The sequence below is a fragment of the Mandrillus leucophaeus genome, unplaced genomic scaffold (genome assembly GCF_000951045.1).
Source record: "Mandrillus leucophaeus isolate KB7577 unplaced genomic scaffold, Mleu.le_1.0 Scaffold1504, whole genome shotgun sequence".
NCBI lineage: Eukaryota > Metazoa > Chordata > Mammalia > Primates > Cercopithecidae > Mandrillus > Mandrillus leucophaeus.
In genome coordinates this window covers 22,281-36,390 of record NW_012101482.1, presented here as the reverse complement: position 1 = coordinate 36,390, position 14,110 = coordinate 22,281, and the positions used below count along the sequence as shown (strand labels likewise).

At 36.6% G+C, this 14,110-nt stretch overlaps 1 protein-coding gene across 4 annotated transcripts in view; it reads right to left on the bottom strand.

The window, feature by feature from the left end:
* Positions 1–14,110, bottom strand: part of CORIN (corin, serine peptidase) — a 222,459-nt gene that overhangs the window by 193,636 nt on the left and 14,713 nt on the right. Inside the window, exons 1-2 of one of the 4 annotated variants that reach the window (XM_011975031.1) lie at positions 11,801–11,840; positions 816–1,016 (exon numbers count right to left, since the gene is read on the bottom strand). The exons of 2 other annotated variants lie outside the window; for them this stretch is intronic. Coding sequence is in view for 1 of the 2 variants with exons in the window: in XM_011975028.1 (XP_011830418.1) it covers positions 8,614–8,814 (201 nt within the window). In the remaining variant the exon portion in view is untranslated. Of the gene's footprint in view, positions 1–815; positions 1,017–8,613; positions 8,815–11,800; positions 11,841–14,110 lie in introns of those variants that run through there. One more of the 4 variants, XM_011975028.1, reaches the window with a different exon arrangement.

Below are 14,110 nucleotides of genomic sequence, written 5' to 3'. Positions count from 1 at the left end.
ATTCCATCTCAAAAAAAAAAAAAAAAGTAAATAGGGGGATAGCTCCCATTAAATCACTCAGCATCCTGTTATTGAATGGGTCCTCCTGCAAGGGACCAACAACAATGTCAGTGACTTAATTTACTTATTAACTCAAAATAAGTAACTTAAAACTTCAAAAACTTCAAAACTGGAGTGCAAACTTTCACAGATGAACCACTACAGAATGAATGCCACTATATTGGGGCAAGCAGTGTAAATTTTCAGACCTCAGAAATATTGAATGGCATCGATACATTTTCATTTCTCACTCATTCCTACCTGAACATCTGGGCTGATGTCATTTCATGTTTAAGAATAGGGAATTTGGCAGGGCGCAGTGGCTCACGCCTGTAATCCCAGCACTTTGGGAGGCTGAGGCGGGTGGATCACTTGAGATCAGGAGTTCGAGACCAGCCTGGCCAACATGGTGAAACCCCATCTCTACCAAAACTACAAAAAAAAAAAATTAGCCAGATGTGGTGGAGGGCACCTGTAATCTCAGCTACTCAAGAGGTTGAGGCAGGAGAATTGCTTAAACCCGGGAGATGGAGGTTGCAGAGAGCTCAGATCGCACCACTGCACTCCAGCCTGGGTGACAAGAGCAAGACTCCGTCTAAACAAACAAACAAACAAACAAACAGAACAGGGCACTCAGCTAGGCTTACCGGGAAACTGAGTGGAGATTTTCCTCTGTGACCAGCAAGTGATTGTGAATTAAAAGGATTGGTTTCCGAACTTAAAAACCTACTTGTGGGACATTAAAAGCCTCTAGCATGTATCACCTTTGGACTTACTTGTATTCCTGTGACTTTGGTCCCCTGGGAGAGAAGCATCCGTAGTCCAGGCTGGAATGTGCTGGTCGGGATGTGCAGTAGAAATCACAGTGCTCTGGTTATAAATTGTATTTGTAAGAATAACATCGGACCCTTGGATTTCACCATCAGTGACCAAAGGTTCACTCCCATTTGATTTAAAATAGACCTTTTGTAATGTTCCTGAAAGATAAAAACAAAACAAAACAAAAATCCTATGTTTGAAACATTAGTAGAAGTATTTATTTTAAAATACATTAAGAAAACTCTAGAGCTACTTTCCCATATGTCATTCTAACCAGGTAAACACAAAGACAAAGATGAAAGCCACAGCAATGACCTCCTTTTTGGGGTCGACAACCACAAAACCAAGAGTTTCTTTTCTACCACAAATCACACAGCCCTGTGATGAAACATGGCTTTCTCATAAGCCAATGGTTTAGAAACTGAGTCTCCGATCAAGGTTTCCTGGTGCTTCAAAAATTTAGGGCAATTCTACCTCCCCCAAGACTCACCACAAATAAAATGTGGTGAATCTTACAGCATTTTCTTCCTGCTTCCTTAGTTTCTTAATCTCACTGGTCATTGTATGCTACTCAGGACCCAGGACATGTGCTCTATCGCTCACTGTATCTGTCATCCAAGGACACAATGGTGCTTGCCATCAGCTTATTTCCCACATTTTGCACTAATTTTCAGTAAACTATGCATAAACTATGCATAATACGCAAATAAAAAATAGGAGGGCTCATACATTTATCAAAACTTGTATCACAGGAACCAAAAAAAAAACCCTCTAAAGCACAAACTAAAAGAAGAAAATATCTTTATCTTCGACCAGAAAATAAAAATATAACTATATGAAATAAGAAATACTCATTTAAAAATTTTTACTTCCATAGGTTATTGGGAAACAGGTGGTGTTTGGTAACATGAGTAAGTCCCTTAGTGGTGATTTGTGGGATTTTGATGCACCCATGCACCCCGCGAAGTTTGGCACATGCCATGAGCAGTATACACTGCACCCAACTTGTAGTCTTTTATCCCTAACCCTCTTTCCACACTTTCCCCCTGTGTCCCCAAAGTTCATTGTGTCATTCTTATGCCTTTGCCTCCTCATAGCTTAGCTTCCACTTATGAGTGAGAACATATGATGTTTGGTTTTCCACACTCATTAAACTAAGATTATCAACTGGCCACTTTCTCAAGGTATCCATTCATTGACAAAACAAAGAACCAAACCTAAGATTATTGAAAACCACCTTGCTTTGTCTTTAGGAAGAAACTTTTGAAAACTTGGAAAGAGATCATGTATTTTTAACTCAGTCAAAATAGACAGCAGGTTTTGTTTCCAGAATATTGCACTGTACTTGAGCATGCCACGAAAATAAATAAATGTGATATTGACCCATCCATAGAAATACCCAAGGGAGATTTTCTTTTCTAAAAGCATTTACAGTGAATGCTCTAATTGGCTCTCACTTTTCTAAATAGTCCCAAGGACCATTAAAAATAAAAGAAATATAAATAAAATGTTTAATATCAGTGTATGGAAAAAATTTCTCTACATATGCTTGACACTTGGAAAACATTAACTACAAATAAAAATAGAAAAGCAGCTGTTTCTAGCTAACTGAGATCAACAGTTTCCTCTGCCAAAAGATTCTAAATAAAACATTGAAGCATAAAAGCTAAATCATGATGACGTATTGCAGGTAACATGCTCTCCAAACTGTCTGTGTGATCATGAGTAAAAGTCAATGCAGTAGGTAAAATGAAGGAATTCATTTAATTCTTACTGATTTTCAAAATGATTTACAATTTATCCTAATCAAAATAAATGTGATAGGCTTAATTACTATAGGAAATGTATTTCATCCATACAGAATAATTTACTAATCAATGACCTATAATTTTACTTACATCCATTTAACTGCTCTCTTCCTTATTTTTGGCTTAAAGAGATTTTTTCCATAAAATGGTATTTATGCTACTGTGGTTGTAATGAATATATAGGCCCTTAAGTTGATTTACTTAATCTTGCTGAACCTGTGAGTAGGAATCCAGTTCTGTCAACATACTTTTAGCAAATGCCAATTGTTCACGGTTGTATCCTCAAGTAATTCCCTTATAATGAGTTTCTTGTCATATAAAATATTTCAACAGTTGTTCCTTTTTGGTAATAATTAGCCTTATTAATAATCTTTTCTTTATCATTTTAACCAAACAGTGTTTAAAGTGTTCATAACATCTGGCTGGGTGCAGTGGCTTATGCCTATAATCCCAGCACTTTGGGAGGTCGAGGTGGGTGGATCACCTGAGGTCAGGAGTTCTAGACCACCCTGACGTGAAACCCCATCTCTACTAAAAACACAAAAAACAAATTAGCCGGGCGTAGTGGTGGGCGCCTGTAATCTCAGCTACTACGGAGGCTGTGGCAGGAGAATTGCTTGAACCCTGCAGGTAAAGGTTGCAGTGAGCCTAGATCACACCATTGCACTCCAGCCTGGGCAACAGAGTGAGACTCCATCTCAAAAAAAAAAAAAAAAAAAAAAAAGAAAGAAAGAAAGAAAAAAAAAAAGAAAAGAAAAGAAATAGTAGTTGACGACATGAATACCCCACTTTCAATAATGGATAGAACAACTAGACTGAAGACAAGTAAGGAAACAGATAAATAACACAATTCCATTTCTAGGTATAAACACAAGAGAACTGGAAACATTTCCACACAAAAACTTGTACATGAATATTCATAGAAGCATTATTGATAATAGTTTTTAAAAATGTATATGCAACCCTAATTTTTAACAATGGATGACTGGATAAAGAAAAATGTGATACAGCCACATGATGGAATATTATTCAGCACTAAAAAGAAATGAAGTACTGACACATGCTACATCATGGATGCATTCTGAAAGCATCATGCAAAATAAAAGAAGGGAGATACAAAGGACCACATATTGTCTGATGCTTTTCATATAAAAATTTCAGAATAAGAAAATCCATAGAGATTGAAACTAGATTAGTTTTGGCCAGGAGTTAAGGGAAAGGGGAAATAGGGGGCGGGGAATATGACTTTTTTTTTGCAACGATGAGAATATTCAAAAATTAGATAGTGGTGATGATTATGCAACACTGCGATATATTTGAAAATTGCTGAATGTACACATTGAAAGAATGAGTTTTATGGTATATGAATTATATCTCAAAAAAGCAGATATTTAGAAAAGTACATGAGAGGGATAATGCATTTTCATCTGAAATAGAAGATTTAGGATCTAGTTATCAAAGATGTGATAAGAGAACAGAACACCCTAAGCTTTCAGCACATGAATTTACTCTCTTGTCACTTTAACTTCTTATCAGAGTTACTAGGTTATTTTATTGTGTTCCATGTTATCTTTTACCCAAAAGGTCTTGGTTGGCAGAAGTTTTCCCTTTCGTTAAAGTTAAATATATATTTAAATAGTTATAAAATACATAAGGAAAAAATGGTGAAAATAAAATCCCAGATACAGAATACAACCTAGAAAAATTCCTTGCTGAAACATAGTATGAACATTAACTATGGGCCTTTTCCTTTTTTTATTATTATTATTAAAACAGCATTATTATTATATGGAATGTTATACAACATTAGCTACCCAGGTTAAATATATGTATATATTTCATTTTAATAGATATTATATTTGGAAGTATATGCCACATTTCCCAGTTTCCCATATATATTTCTTGCAATAATGTAAATATTGATTGAGAAATTAAAAGTTAATCTCCAATAGTGTCTCCTTTAGAGTAAACATTGTCAACATTGTAGTACTTGTTATTTTCTTTTTTTTTTTTTTAATTTGCTCTTGGATTTAATTCCAGGATTTAAATGTAGTTTAAAAAAAGCACTGCATTAGATTTAGCTACATAAACAGTTAGAATAATTTTATTCCCAGAATTAACCAGTTACTTACTATCTAGTTGAGCCAATCAGAAACCTAGGGTCATCTTTGATACATTCTTTTTTTTTTTTCTTTTTCTTTTTCTTTTTTTCTTTTTCTGTTGTTTTTTTATTACTATTATACTTTAAGTTCTAGGGTACATGTGCATAACATGCAGATTGATTACATATGTATACTTGTGCCATGTTGGCATGCTGCACCCATCAACTCGTCAGCACCCATCAACTCGTCATTTACATCAGGTATAACTCCCAATGCAATCCCTCCCCCCTCCCCCCTCCCTGTGATAGGCCCCGGTGTGTGATGTTCCCCTTTCCGAGTCCAAGGGATCTCATTGTTCAGTTCCCACCTATGAGTGAGAACATGCGGTCCCTCCCTCGTCCCCCTCCCCAGATAGGCCCCTTTTTCACATTATAATTTGTTTTCAAAGTGTAACTAATGTTAACTTCAGAAGTACCAGATATCACATAAAACTTATTTCACTTTCACAAAACCTAACTATGCTACACAGTGTAATACAGGGGGTATTCCGGTTAAAGCTTTACGAAATGCAGGATTCTATGTCTTGGCATTACATTAAGAACCTCCAAGAAGAATGTCTTAGGAAAAGACTATTTCTTGGTACTTTTCCTACCCAGGATATTTGGGTAGAATAGAATGTCTGACCATTGTATTTTTGGACTGAAGTATATTTAAATAGCTTTTACATATGTCACGAATTGAAAATAACATCTTAATTTGAGAATAATAAAAGAGGAGGATAAAAGTAAACCCTCTGCTAGGTGTTAATACAGATCTAAGACATTAAATGATACTTTAAGTAAAATTGGTGAAATACACATCAAGTAGTAGAAGTGTGATCAGGCACTTCTAGCAAAAGTGATAAATCATGTATTAAAATTTAAAATGACTATAGTTCATTTATTTATTCATTCAACTAATATTTTATTACACATTGACTATACAGCAATAAAAACAGCAACAAAAAGTCTACTCTTTCTTCTCTCCCAGAACTTAAAATTTGTTTAATAATGCTACTGCAAAGAAAACAATCAGATTAAATGATGATGAAAAACTTGAAAGAGCACTGATCTTAGAGTCCTAAGAGCTGAATCAAAATTTCATGTCTACTAATTGCTAGGCAAGTGATACTGGATACATCAACTAATTTCTCTAAACCTCAATTTCACACCGTGAAAAAATGGTGTATGCTATTACCAGTCTGGTGTATTTCATCAGTTAATTATAAGGATCACAGAGAAAATATTCAAACATTCCCTAAAAACTCTAAAACTTCTATAATCACAGGCTTGCACTATTACCTAAATGTATGGAAAGCTATCAAATTTCTTGCAATAAATAACTTTAGTTGATATTGACAGTATACTGAGTCTATGTGGCCAGACAGTAAAGACTAATGCTAACTGTCAAGTACATTAACAACATCAAATGACACATATGCTAGGGTTTTGGCCTTTTTCCATTTAACCATCCTAATTTCACCTGGATTTCTTCTACATGTCAATTTATGCTCATATTCACAAGCAACGTTCCAGCCATAGGAAGAGCAAATGAGTCAGACAGACTTCTATCAAACTTCCAATCTAAGCAACAACTGCCACAGGTTTCTTTATTCTTCAGGACATGTGTTTGTCAATCCTGTTAGAATCTTAACAAATAATGGAACTTTCAAAATAAAGACAAATGCGCTTAGTAGAAGAAAATAACAATTACTGTAATTGCAACCACATTAACTTGACTGAGTTTTTGTTTAAATTGCTTCTGCGCTTCTGATGAAAACCACTGTTCTTAAGAATAATGAAGTGCTTAAGACATGACTGAAAAATAAAACCTCAAAATTAAACCCATGAGGAAAATAAATTTAACTTGGCATAATTCTGGTTTGCAAAAATACTGTCAGATAATGAACCCAAATCCATATGAATCAATGGTAAACACTATGGACAAGAAACAGTTAATACCTATAGGTGCTCCGTGAAACAGTGGAATCCAAACTGTCTCTTTTGGGTTGGAGAAATAGAATAATCCTACTTTTCCTCAAACACTGGCAAACATATACTATGATAGCTAAAAGTCAACTTAATCCTCCCTTTCCTGGCTCAAAATAAAAATAAATACGCCATCTCAGACCTAAGATGTGATATCCCTTTGTGGGTTTTCACAAAAGAGAAACACTCAAGACAATGATCATGGGTGGATGGGCTTTGTGTAATTTTCAATCACATAACCTTGTTTTAGAAAGTAGAAATGAAGAGGCCAGACAACTATGGATAAAATTCTGGCAGTGGCTGTACTGTGCTCTGATTATTTTTTATTAGCATTGGTTGTATCAGAGCTGAAGCTTCTTGGCATTTTCCATACAAATCCACTCCCACCGAGTATTCTGGAAGCACAGTAACTTTATCAAAAGGTAGAATCACATTCCAGAGCATGTCATCTGTCACCTCTCATCACCTCATCATGCCCCGTGTCCACACTTTCTGTCTTTTCTCTCTCCCAGCTCTTCTTCTGCAATAACTGACAAATCCTTCCGTTTGTCCTCATGCAGAAGAGTTTGGCACATGCCATTTTTCTCAAGGTGTGATTTTTTTTTTTTGTCATTCACCAATATATAAAATAAACTTTACAGCCAATAATAGAAGGTGAAAAAGGAAGCAAGATAAAAAACAAAAACAAAAACAAAACAAAACAAAAACATGAATGTCTCAAAAGTAAATAGGGGGCTGGGTGCAGCGGCTCACGACTGTAATCCCAGCACTTTGGGAGGCCAAGGCGGGTGGATCATGAGGTTAGGAGTTCAAGACCAGCCTGACCAACATGGTGAAACTCTGTCTCTACTAAAAATACAAAAATTAGCTAGGCGTGGTGGCACGTGCCTACAATCCCAGCTACTCAGGAGGCTGAGGCAGGAGAATCGCTTCAACCCAGGAGGTGTAGGTTGTAGTGAGCTGAGATTGTGCTACTGCATTCTAGCCTAGGAGACAGAGAGAGATTCCATCTCAAAAAAAAAAAAAAAAGTAAATAGGGGGATAGCTCCCATTAAATCACTCAGCATCCTGTTATTGAATGGGTCCTCCTGCAAGGGACCAACAACAATGTCAGTGACTTAATTTACTTATTAACTCAAAATAAGTAACTTAAAACTTCAAAAACTTCAAAACTGGAGTGCAAACTTTCACAGATGAACCACTACAGAATGAATGCCACTATATTGGGGCAAGCAGTGTAAATTTTCAGACCTCAGAAATATTGAATGGCATCGATACATTTTCATTTCTCACTCATTCCTACCTGAACATCTGGGCTGATGTCATTTCATGTTTAAGAATAGGGAATTTGGCAGGGCGCAGTGGCTCACGCCTGTAATCCCAGCACTTTGGGAGGCTGAGGCGGGTGGATCACTTGAGATCAGGAGTTCGAGACCAGCCTGGCCAACATGGTGAAACCCCATCTCTACCAAAACTACAAAAAAAAAAAATTAGCCAGATGTGGTGGAGGGCACCTGTAATCTCAGCTACTCAAGAGGTTGAGGCAGGAGAATTGCTTAAACCCGGGAGATGGAGGTTGCAGAGAGCTCAGATCGCACCACTGCACTCCAGCCTGGGTGACAAGAGCAAGACTCCGTCTAAACAAACAAACAAACAAACAAACAGAACAGGGCACTCAGCTAGGCTTACCGGGAAACTGAGTGGAGATTTTCCTCTGTGACCAGCAAGTGATTGTGAATTAAAAGGATTGGTTTCCGAACTTAAAAACCTACTTGTGGGACATTAAAAGCCTCTAGCATGTATCACCTTTGGACTTACTTGTATTCCTGTGACTTTGGTCCCCTGGGAGAGAAGCATCCGTAGTCCAGGCTGGAATGTGCTGGTCGGGATGTGCAGTAGAAATCACAGTGCTCTGGTTATAAATTGTATTTGTAAGAATAACATCGGACCCTTGGATTTCACCATCAGTGACCAAAGGTTCACTCCCATTTGATTTAAAATAGACCTTTTGTAATGTTCCTGAAAGATAAAAACAAAACAAAACAAAAATCCTATGTTTGAAACATTAGTAGAAGTATTTATTTTAAAATACATTAAGAAAACTCTAGAGCTACTTTCCCATATGTCATTCTAACCAGGTAAACACAAAGACAAAGATGAAAGCCACAGCAATGACCTCCTTTTTGGGGTCGACAACCACAAAACCAAGAGTTTCTTTTCTACCACAAATCACACAGCCCTGTGATGAAACATGGCTTTCTCATAAGCCAATGGTTTAGAAACTGAGTCTCCGATCAAGGTTTCCTGGTGCTTCAAAAATTTAGGGCAATTCTACCTCCCCCAAGACTCACCACAAATAAAATGTGGTGAATCTTACAGCATTTTCTTCCTGCTTCCTTAGTTTCTTAATCTCACTGGTCATTGTATGCTACTCAGGACCCAGGACATGTGCTCTATCGCTCACTGTATCTGTCATCCAAGGACACAATGGTGCTTGCCATCAGCTTATTTCCCACATTTTGCACTAATTTTCAGTAAACTATGCATAAACTATGCATAATACGCAAATAAAAAATAGGAGGGCTCATACATTTATCAAAACTTGTATCACAGGAACCAAAAAAAAAACCCTCTAAAGCACAAACTAAAAGAAGAAAATATCTTTATCTTCGACCAGAAAATAAAAATATAACTATATGAAATAAGAAATACTCATTTAAAAATTTTTACTTCCATAGGTTATTGGGAAACAGGTGGTGTTTGGTAACATGAGTAAGTCCCTTAGTGGTGATTTGTGGGATTTTGATGCACCCATGCACCCCGCGAAGTTTGGCACATGCCATGAGCAGTATACACTGCACCCAACTTGTAGTCTTTTATCCCTAACCCTCTTTCCACACTTTCCCCCTGTGTCCCCAAAGTTCATTGTGTCATTCTTATGCCTTTGCCTCCTCATAGCTTAGCTTCCACTTATGAGTGAGAACATATGATGTTTGGTTTTCCACACTCATTAAACTAAGATTATCAACTGGCCACTTTCTCAAGGTATCCATTCATTGACAAAACAAAGAACCAAACCTAAGATTATTGAAAACCACCTTGCTTTGTCTTTAGGAAGAAACTTTTGAAAACTTGGAAAGAGATCATGTATTTTTAACTCAGTCAAAATAGACAGCAGGTTTTGTTTCCAGAATATTGCACTGTACTTGAGCATGCCACGAAAATAAATAAATGTGATATTGACCCATCCATAGAAATACCCAAGGGAGATTTTCTTTTCTAAAAGCATTTACAGTGAATGCTCTAATTGGCTCTCACTTTTCTAAATAGTCCCAAGGACCATTAAAAATAAAAGAAATATAAATAAAATGTTTAATATCAGTGTATGGAAAAAATTTCTCTACATATGCTTGACACTTGGAAAACATTAACTACAAATAAAAATAGAAAAGCAGCTGTTTCTAGCTAACTGAGATCAACAGTTTCCTCTGCCAAAAGATTCTAAATAAAACATTGAAGCATAAAAGCTAAATCATGATGACGTATTGCAGGTAACATGCTCTCCAAACTGTCTGTGTGATCATGAGTAAAAGTCAATGCAGTAGGTAAAATGAAGGAATTCATTTAATTCTTACTGATTTTCAAAATGATTTACAATTTATCCTAATCAAAATAAATGTGATAGGCTTAATTACTATAGGAAATGTATTTCATCCATACAGAATAATTTACTAATCAATGACCTATAATTTTACTTACATCCATTTAACTGCTCTCTTCCTTATTTTTGGCTTAAAGAGATTTTTTCCATAAAATGGTATTTATGCTACTGTGGTTGTAATGAATATATAGGCCCTTAAGTTGATTTACTTAATCTTGCTGAACCTGTGAGTAGGAATCCAGTTCTGTCAACATACTTTTAGCAAATGCCAATTGTTCACGGTTGTATCCTCAAGTAATTCCCTTATAATGAGTTTCTTGTCATATAAAATATTTCAACAGTTGTTCCTTTTTGGTAATAATTAGCCTTATTAATAATCTTTTCTTTATCATTTTAACCAAACAGTGTTTAAAGTGTTCATAACATCTGGCTGGGTGCAGTGGCTTATGCCTATAATCCCAGCACTTTGGGAGGTCGAGGTGGGTGGATCACCTGAGGTCAGGAGTTCTAGACCACCCTGACGTGAAACCCCATCTCTACTAAAAACACAAAAAACAAATTAGCCGGGCGTAGTGGTGGGCGCCTGTAATCTCAGCTACTACGGAGGCTGTGGCAGGAGAATTGCTTGAACCCTGCAGGTAAAGGTTGCAGTGAGCCTAGATCACACCATTGCACTCCAGCCTGGGCAACAGGAGTGAAATTCTGTCTCAAAAAAATAATAATAAATAAAAATAAAGTGTTCATAACATCTGTTTATCCTAAGAAGTCCTCTGAAACATCGACATTTTTAAGAAAACACTGACTTGGATAACAACTTTCTTTTAAAAAGGCAGCTTCATTACTCTTAAGCTTTATGTGTTGAAAGCAATTTGGCAGAATAAAGAGAAAGATAATATTTGAGAGGCACTGTAGTTAATGTTTTCAAAGTATATTTTGTGGGGAGAGAAAGAGAGAGAGAGAATAAACTTAAAGGACTGTCTTTAAAAGCCTGAACTCACTGGACAACTTGTTTTCAAGTATCTCTGGAAGCTGACCAACTCCCAACACAGTTGGTTGTCTACAATGCATTTTTTTTAAGTGCAAGTATTATAACTCAATAAAACTAAATGCTTTCAACCTGTATCATGATGAGCTATAAAAATGCTAAGAGATATCAGCCCAAAGTAGAGTATTTTTTCTTCTAATACTGCCTCATTCTTTTCTACATTTCTGTGTTTATTGCGCTATGGTTAAAAGTACAGGTCCTACAGCCTGACCACCTGAGTTTAAATCCCATCTTTACCACTTGCCCTGAAACTTTGGACAAAGTCTCAACTGCCGTAAAAGGAAGGAAAAATAAAACACCTGTTCATGGGGCTAGCCGTGGTGAGACAGCCAAATAAAAATGGCTCCCCGGCAGAACCTCCAACTAGTCTGGCCCTGGTAGGAGCGCACAATGGGGTGGAGCCTCAGAAGGTTCACACCGTTTGCAGAGGGGTGGAGCCTGGCCTCTCCTGTTCCGGGGTGGTATCTGGGACTCAATTTGTGAGGCGGTAAACTGGCTAGCAGGAGTCCCACTTTGCTGAGAATCCCTGTTTCCCTTTTTTTTCCTTTTCGCCCAATAAATTCCAGTTTTCTCACCGTTCAAAGTGTCTGTGAGCCTAATTTTCGTAACTGTGTAACAAGAACCCAGCTTTTAGCTGAACTAAGAAGAAGTCCTACAACATTGGGATCAAATCAGCCAATACCTATATAAACACTTCGAATGGCTCTTGGCACTAAGTTCTCCATAACTGTTAGTCATTACTACACATTGATGGTAATCACAATAAAATTGTCTTCTTTAGGGCTACTAAGGTACTCTCAGATAAATATCAATTTCATTTTACTATAAGTGGATCCCAGTATCACAAAATGGCTAATTTTCAGAAGTGAATCACTTAACCCAAATTTGGAGTGAGAAAATTATGGCTTTTTCATGCTAAATTATTAATAGAAAGTCACTTTGTATTAAGATAGTCTGGCTCAAAAGTGTTTCAGCTATATAGCCAAAAAAAAATTTAATTATATTTAAGAAATATTATATAATTCTAATAATAATAAAAGTCAAACTTTACTGATTCCTTGTAATGAAGAGATTGGGCACTGTGGTAGGGAGAATAATGCTCCCCCAGAGATGACACATCCCAAAACCTAGAACCTGTGAATATTCTGCTTTACATACTTTACGTGGTAAAAGGGATGTTGCAGATGTGATTAAAGTAAGAATTTTGAGATGAAGAGACTATCCTGGATTATTCAGGTGAGCCCAATATAATCACAAGGGTCTTTATAAGTAGAAGAGGGAGATAAGAGAGTATGTGTCAGGGTCATGAACTGTGAGAAAAACTCAATGGACCATTGCTTGTTTTGAAGATGGAAGGAGCCACAAGCCAAGGAATACAGGAAGCCTTAGAAGCTAGAAAAACCAAGAAAATAGATTGTCTCTTAGAGTCTGCAGAAGGAACACCTAAATTTTGCCCAGTGAGACCTATTTTGAACTTCTTAACTCTATGATAATAAATTTGTGCTATCTTTTTAAGCTACCAAGTTTGTGGTAATTTGTTACAGGAGCAATAGGAAATTAGTACAAGCACCTTGCTAAGTTCCCTCACTATAGGAATCAACTGAGTTAACCTTCCAATAATCCTGTAAACAGATAATATAATTAATCTTTTTGACAGTTTTAGAGAGATGGAAACTGAAGTTTATGAGAGTGAATTAACTTGCCCAATATTTGAGTTGGGACATGACAAAGAGACATATACATATACCCACATACACTTTTCATTTTGGACAAAACATACAGGTTGTAAAAATCAACCATCGTGTGCTTGCAGAATTTATCTTCCTATGATGTGATTTTAAAATTAATTTCTTAGCTTTGTATCTTTAGCCATGTGAAAGACATTTACTTTGCACTTTCTATGTGCCAAGAACTTCATACTTACTCTGCTGAGAACACAACATTTAGTAAGAGGTCCTTACTATCAAGATGTTTATAGATTAGTTGAGGGAGACAGGCATGCAATCTAAAAAATGTTAATATAAACTATGGTACAAGCGCTTTGAGAATGATATGCATAGGACAATCTGGTAGCAAAAAGTAGAGAGATTGTCCTCATTCCATTTGAAAAAGTCAGGAAAGCCTGTTTAGAGAAAAGTATCCTAAATGTGAATCTTAAAAGCTGATTAGGGATTTTCTAGGTTTAAGCAAAGTATTTGTAGGGAGGAGGGTGGCGTGGCAATAGGGAGTGAAATATTTTCTAGATAAAACAAAGGGAAAAACATACGAAAAGGCCCAGAAGCAAGTAATTAAAAAATATGGCTAGCACACAGGAGCCTGGTAAGAGAAAAGGCTGGAAAGGAAAGAGACACCAGACAGGATAGTTCTTGTATGAGGCTTGGAATTTACCTTGTGATGGAAAATTTTAGAAGGGTCTTAAATAGGGTGAAACATATTAGAATGATCACTTTGGCAGCAGAGTGACGTTTAAAAGTTTAGAGGATAGTTATAAGGTTATTGTAATACTCCAAGTGAGAAAAGAGTAAGGCCTTAGCCAATGCCAAAACCCTAAGGACAAAGGGAACATTGGGAGAAAGCTCCAAAGATGCAAAATCATATGAACATGAGAG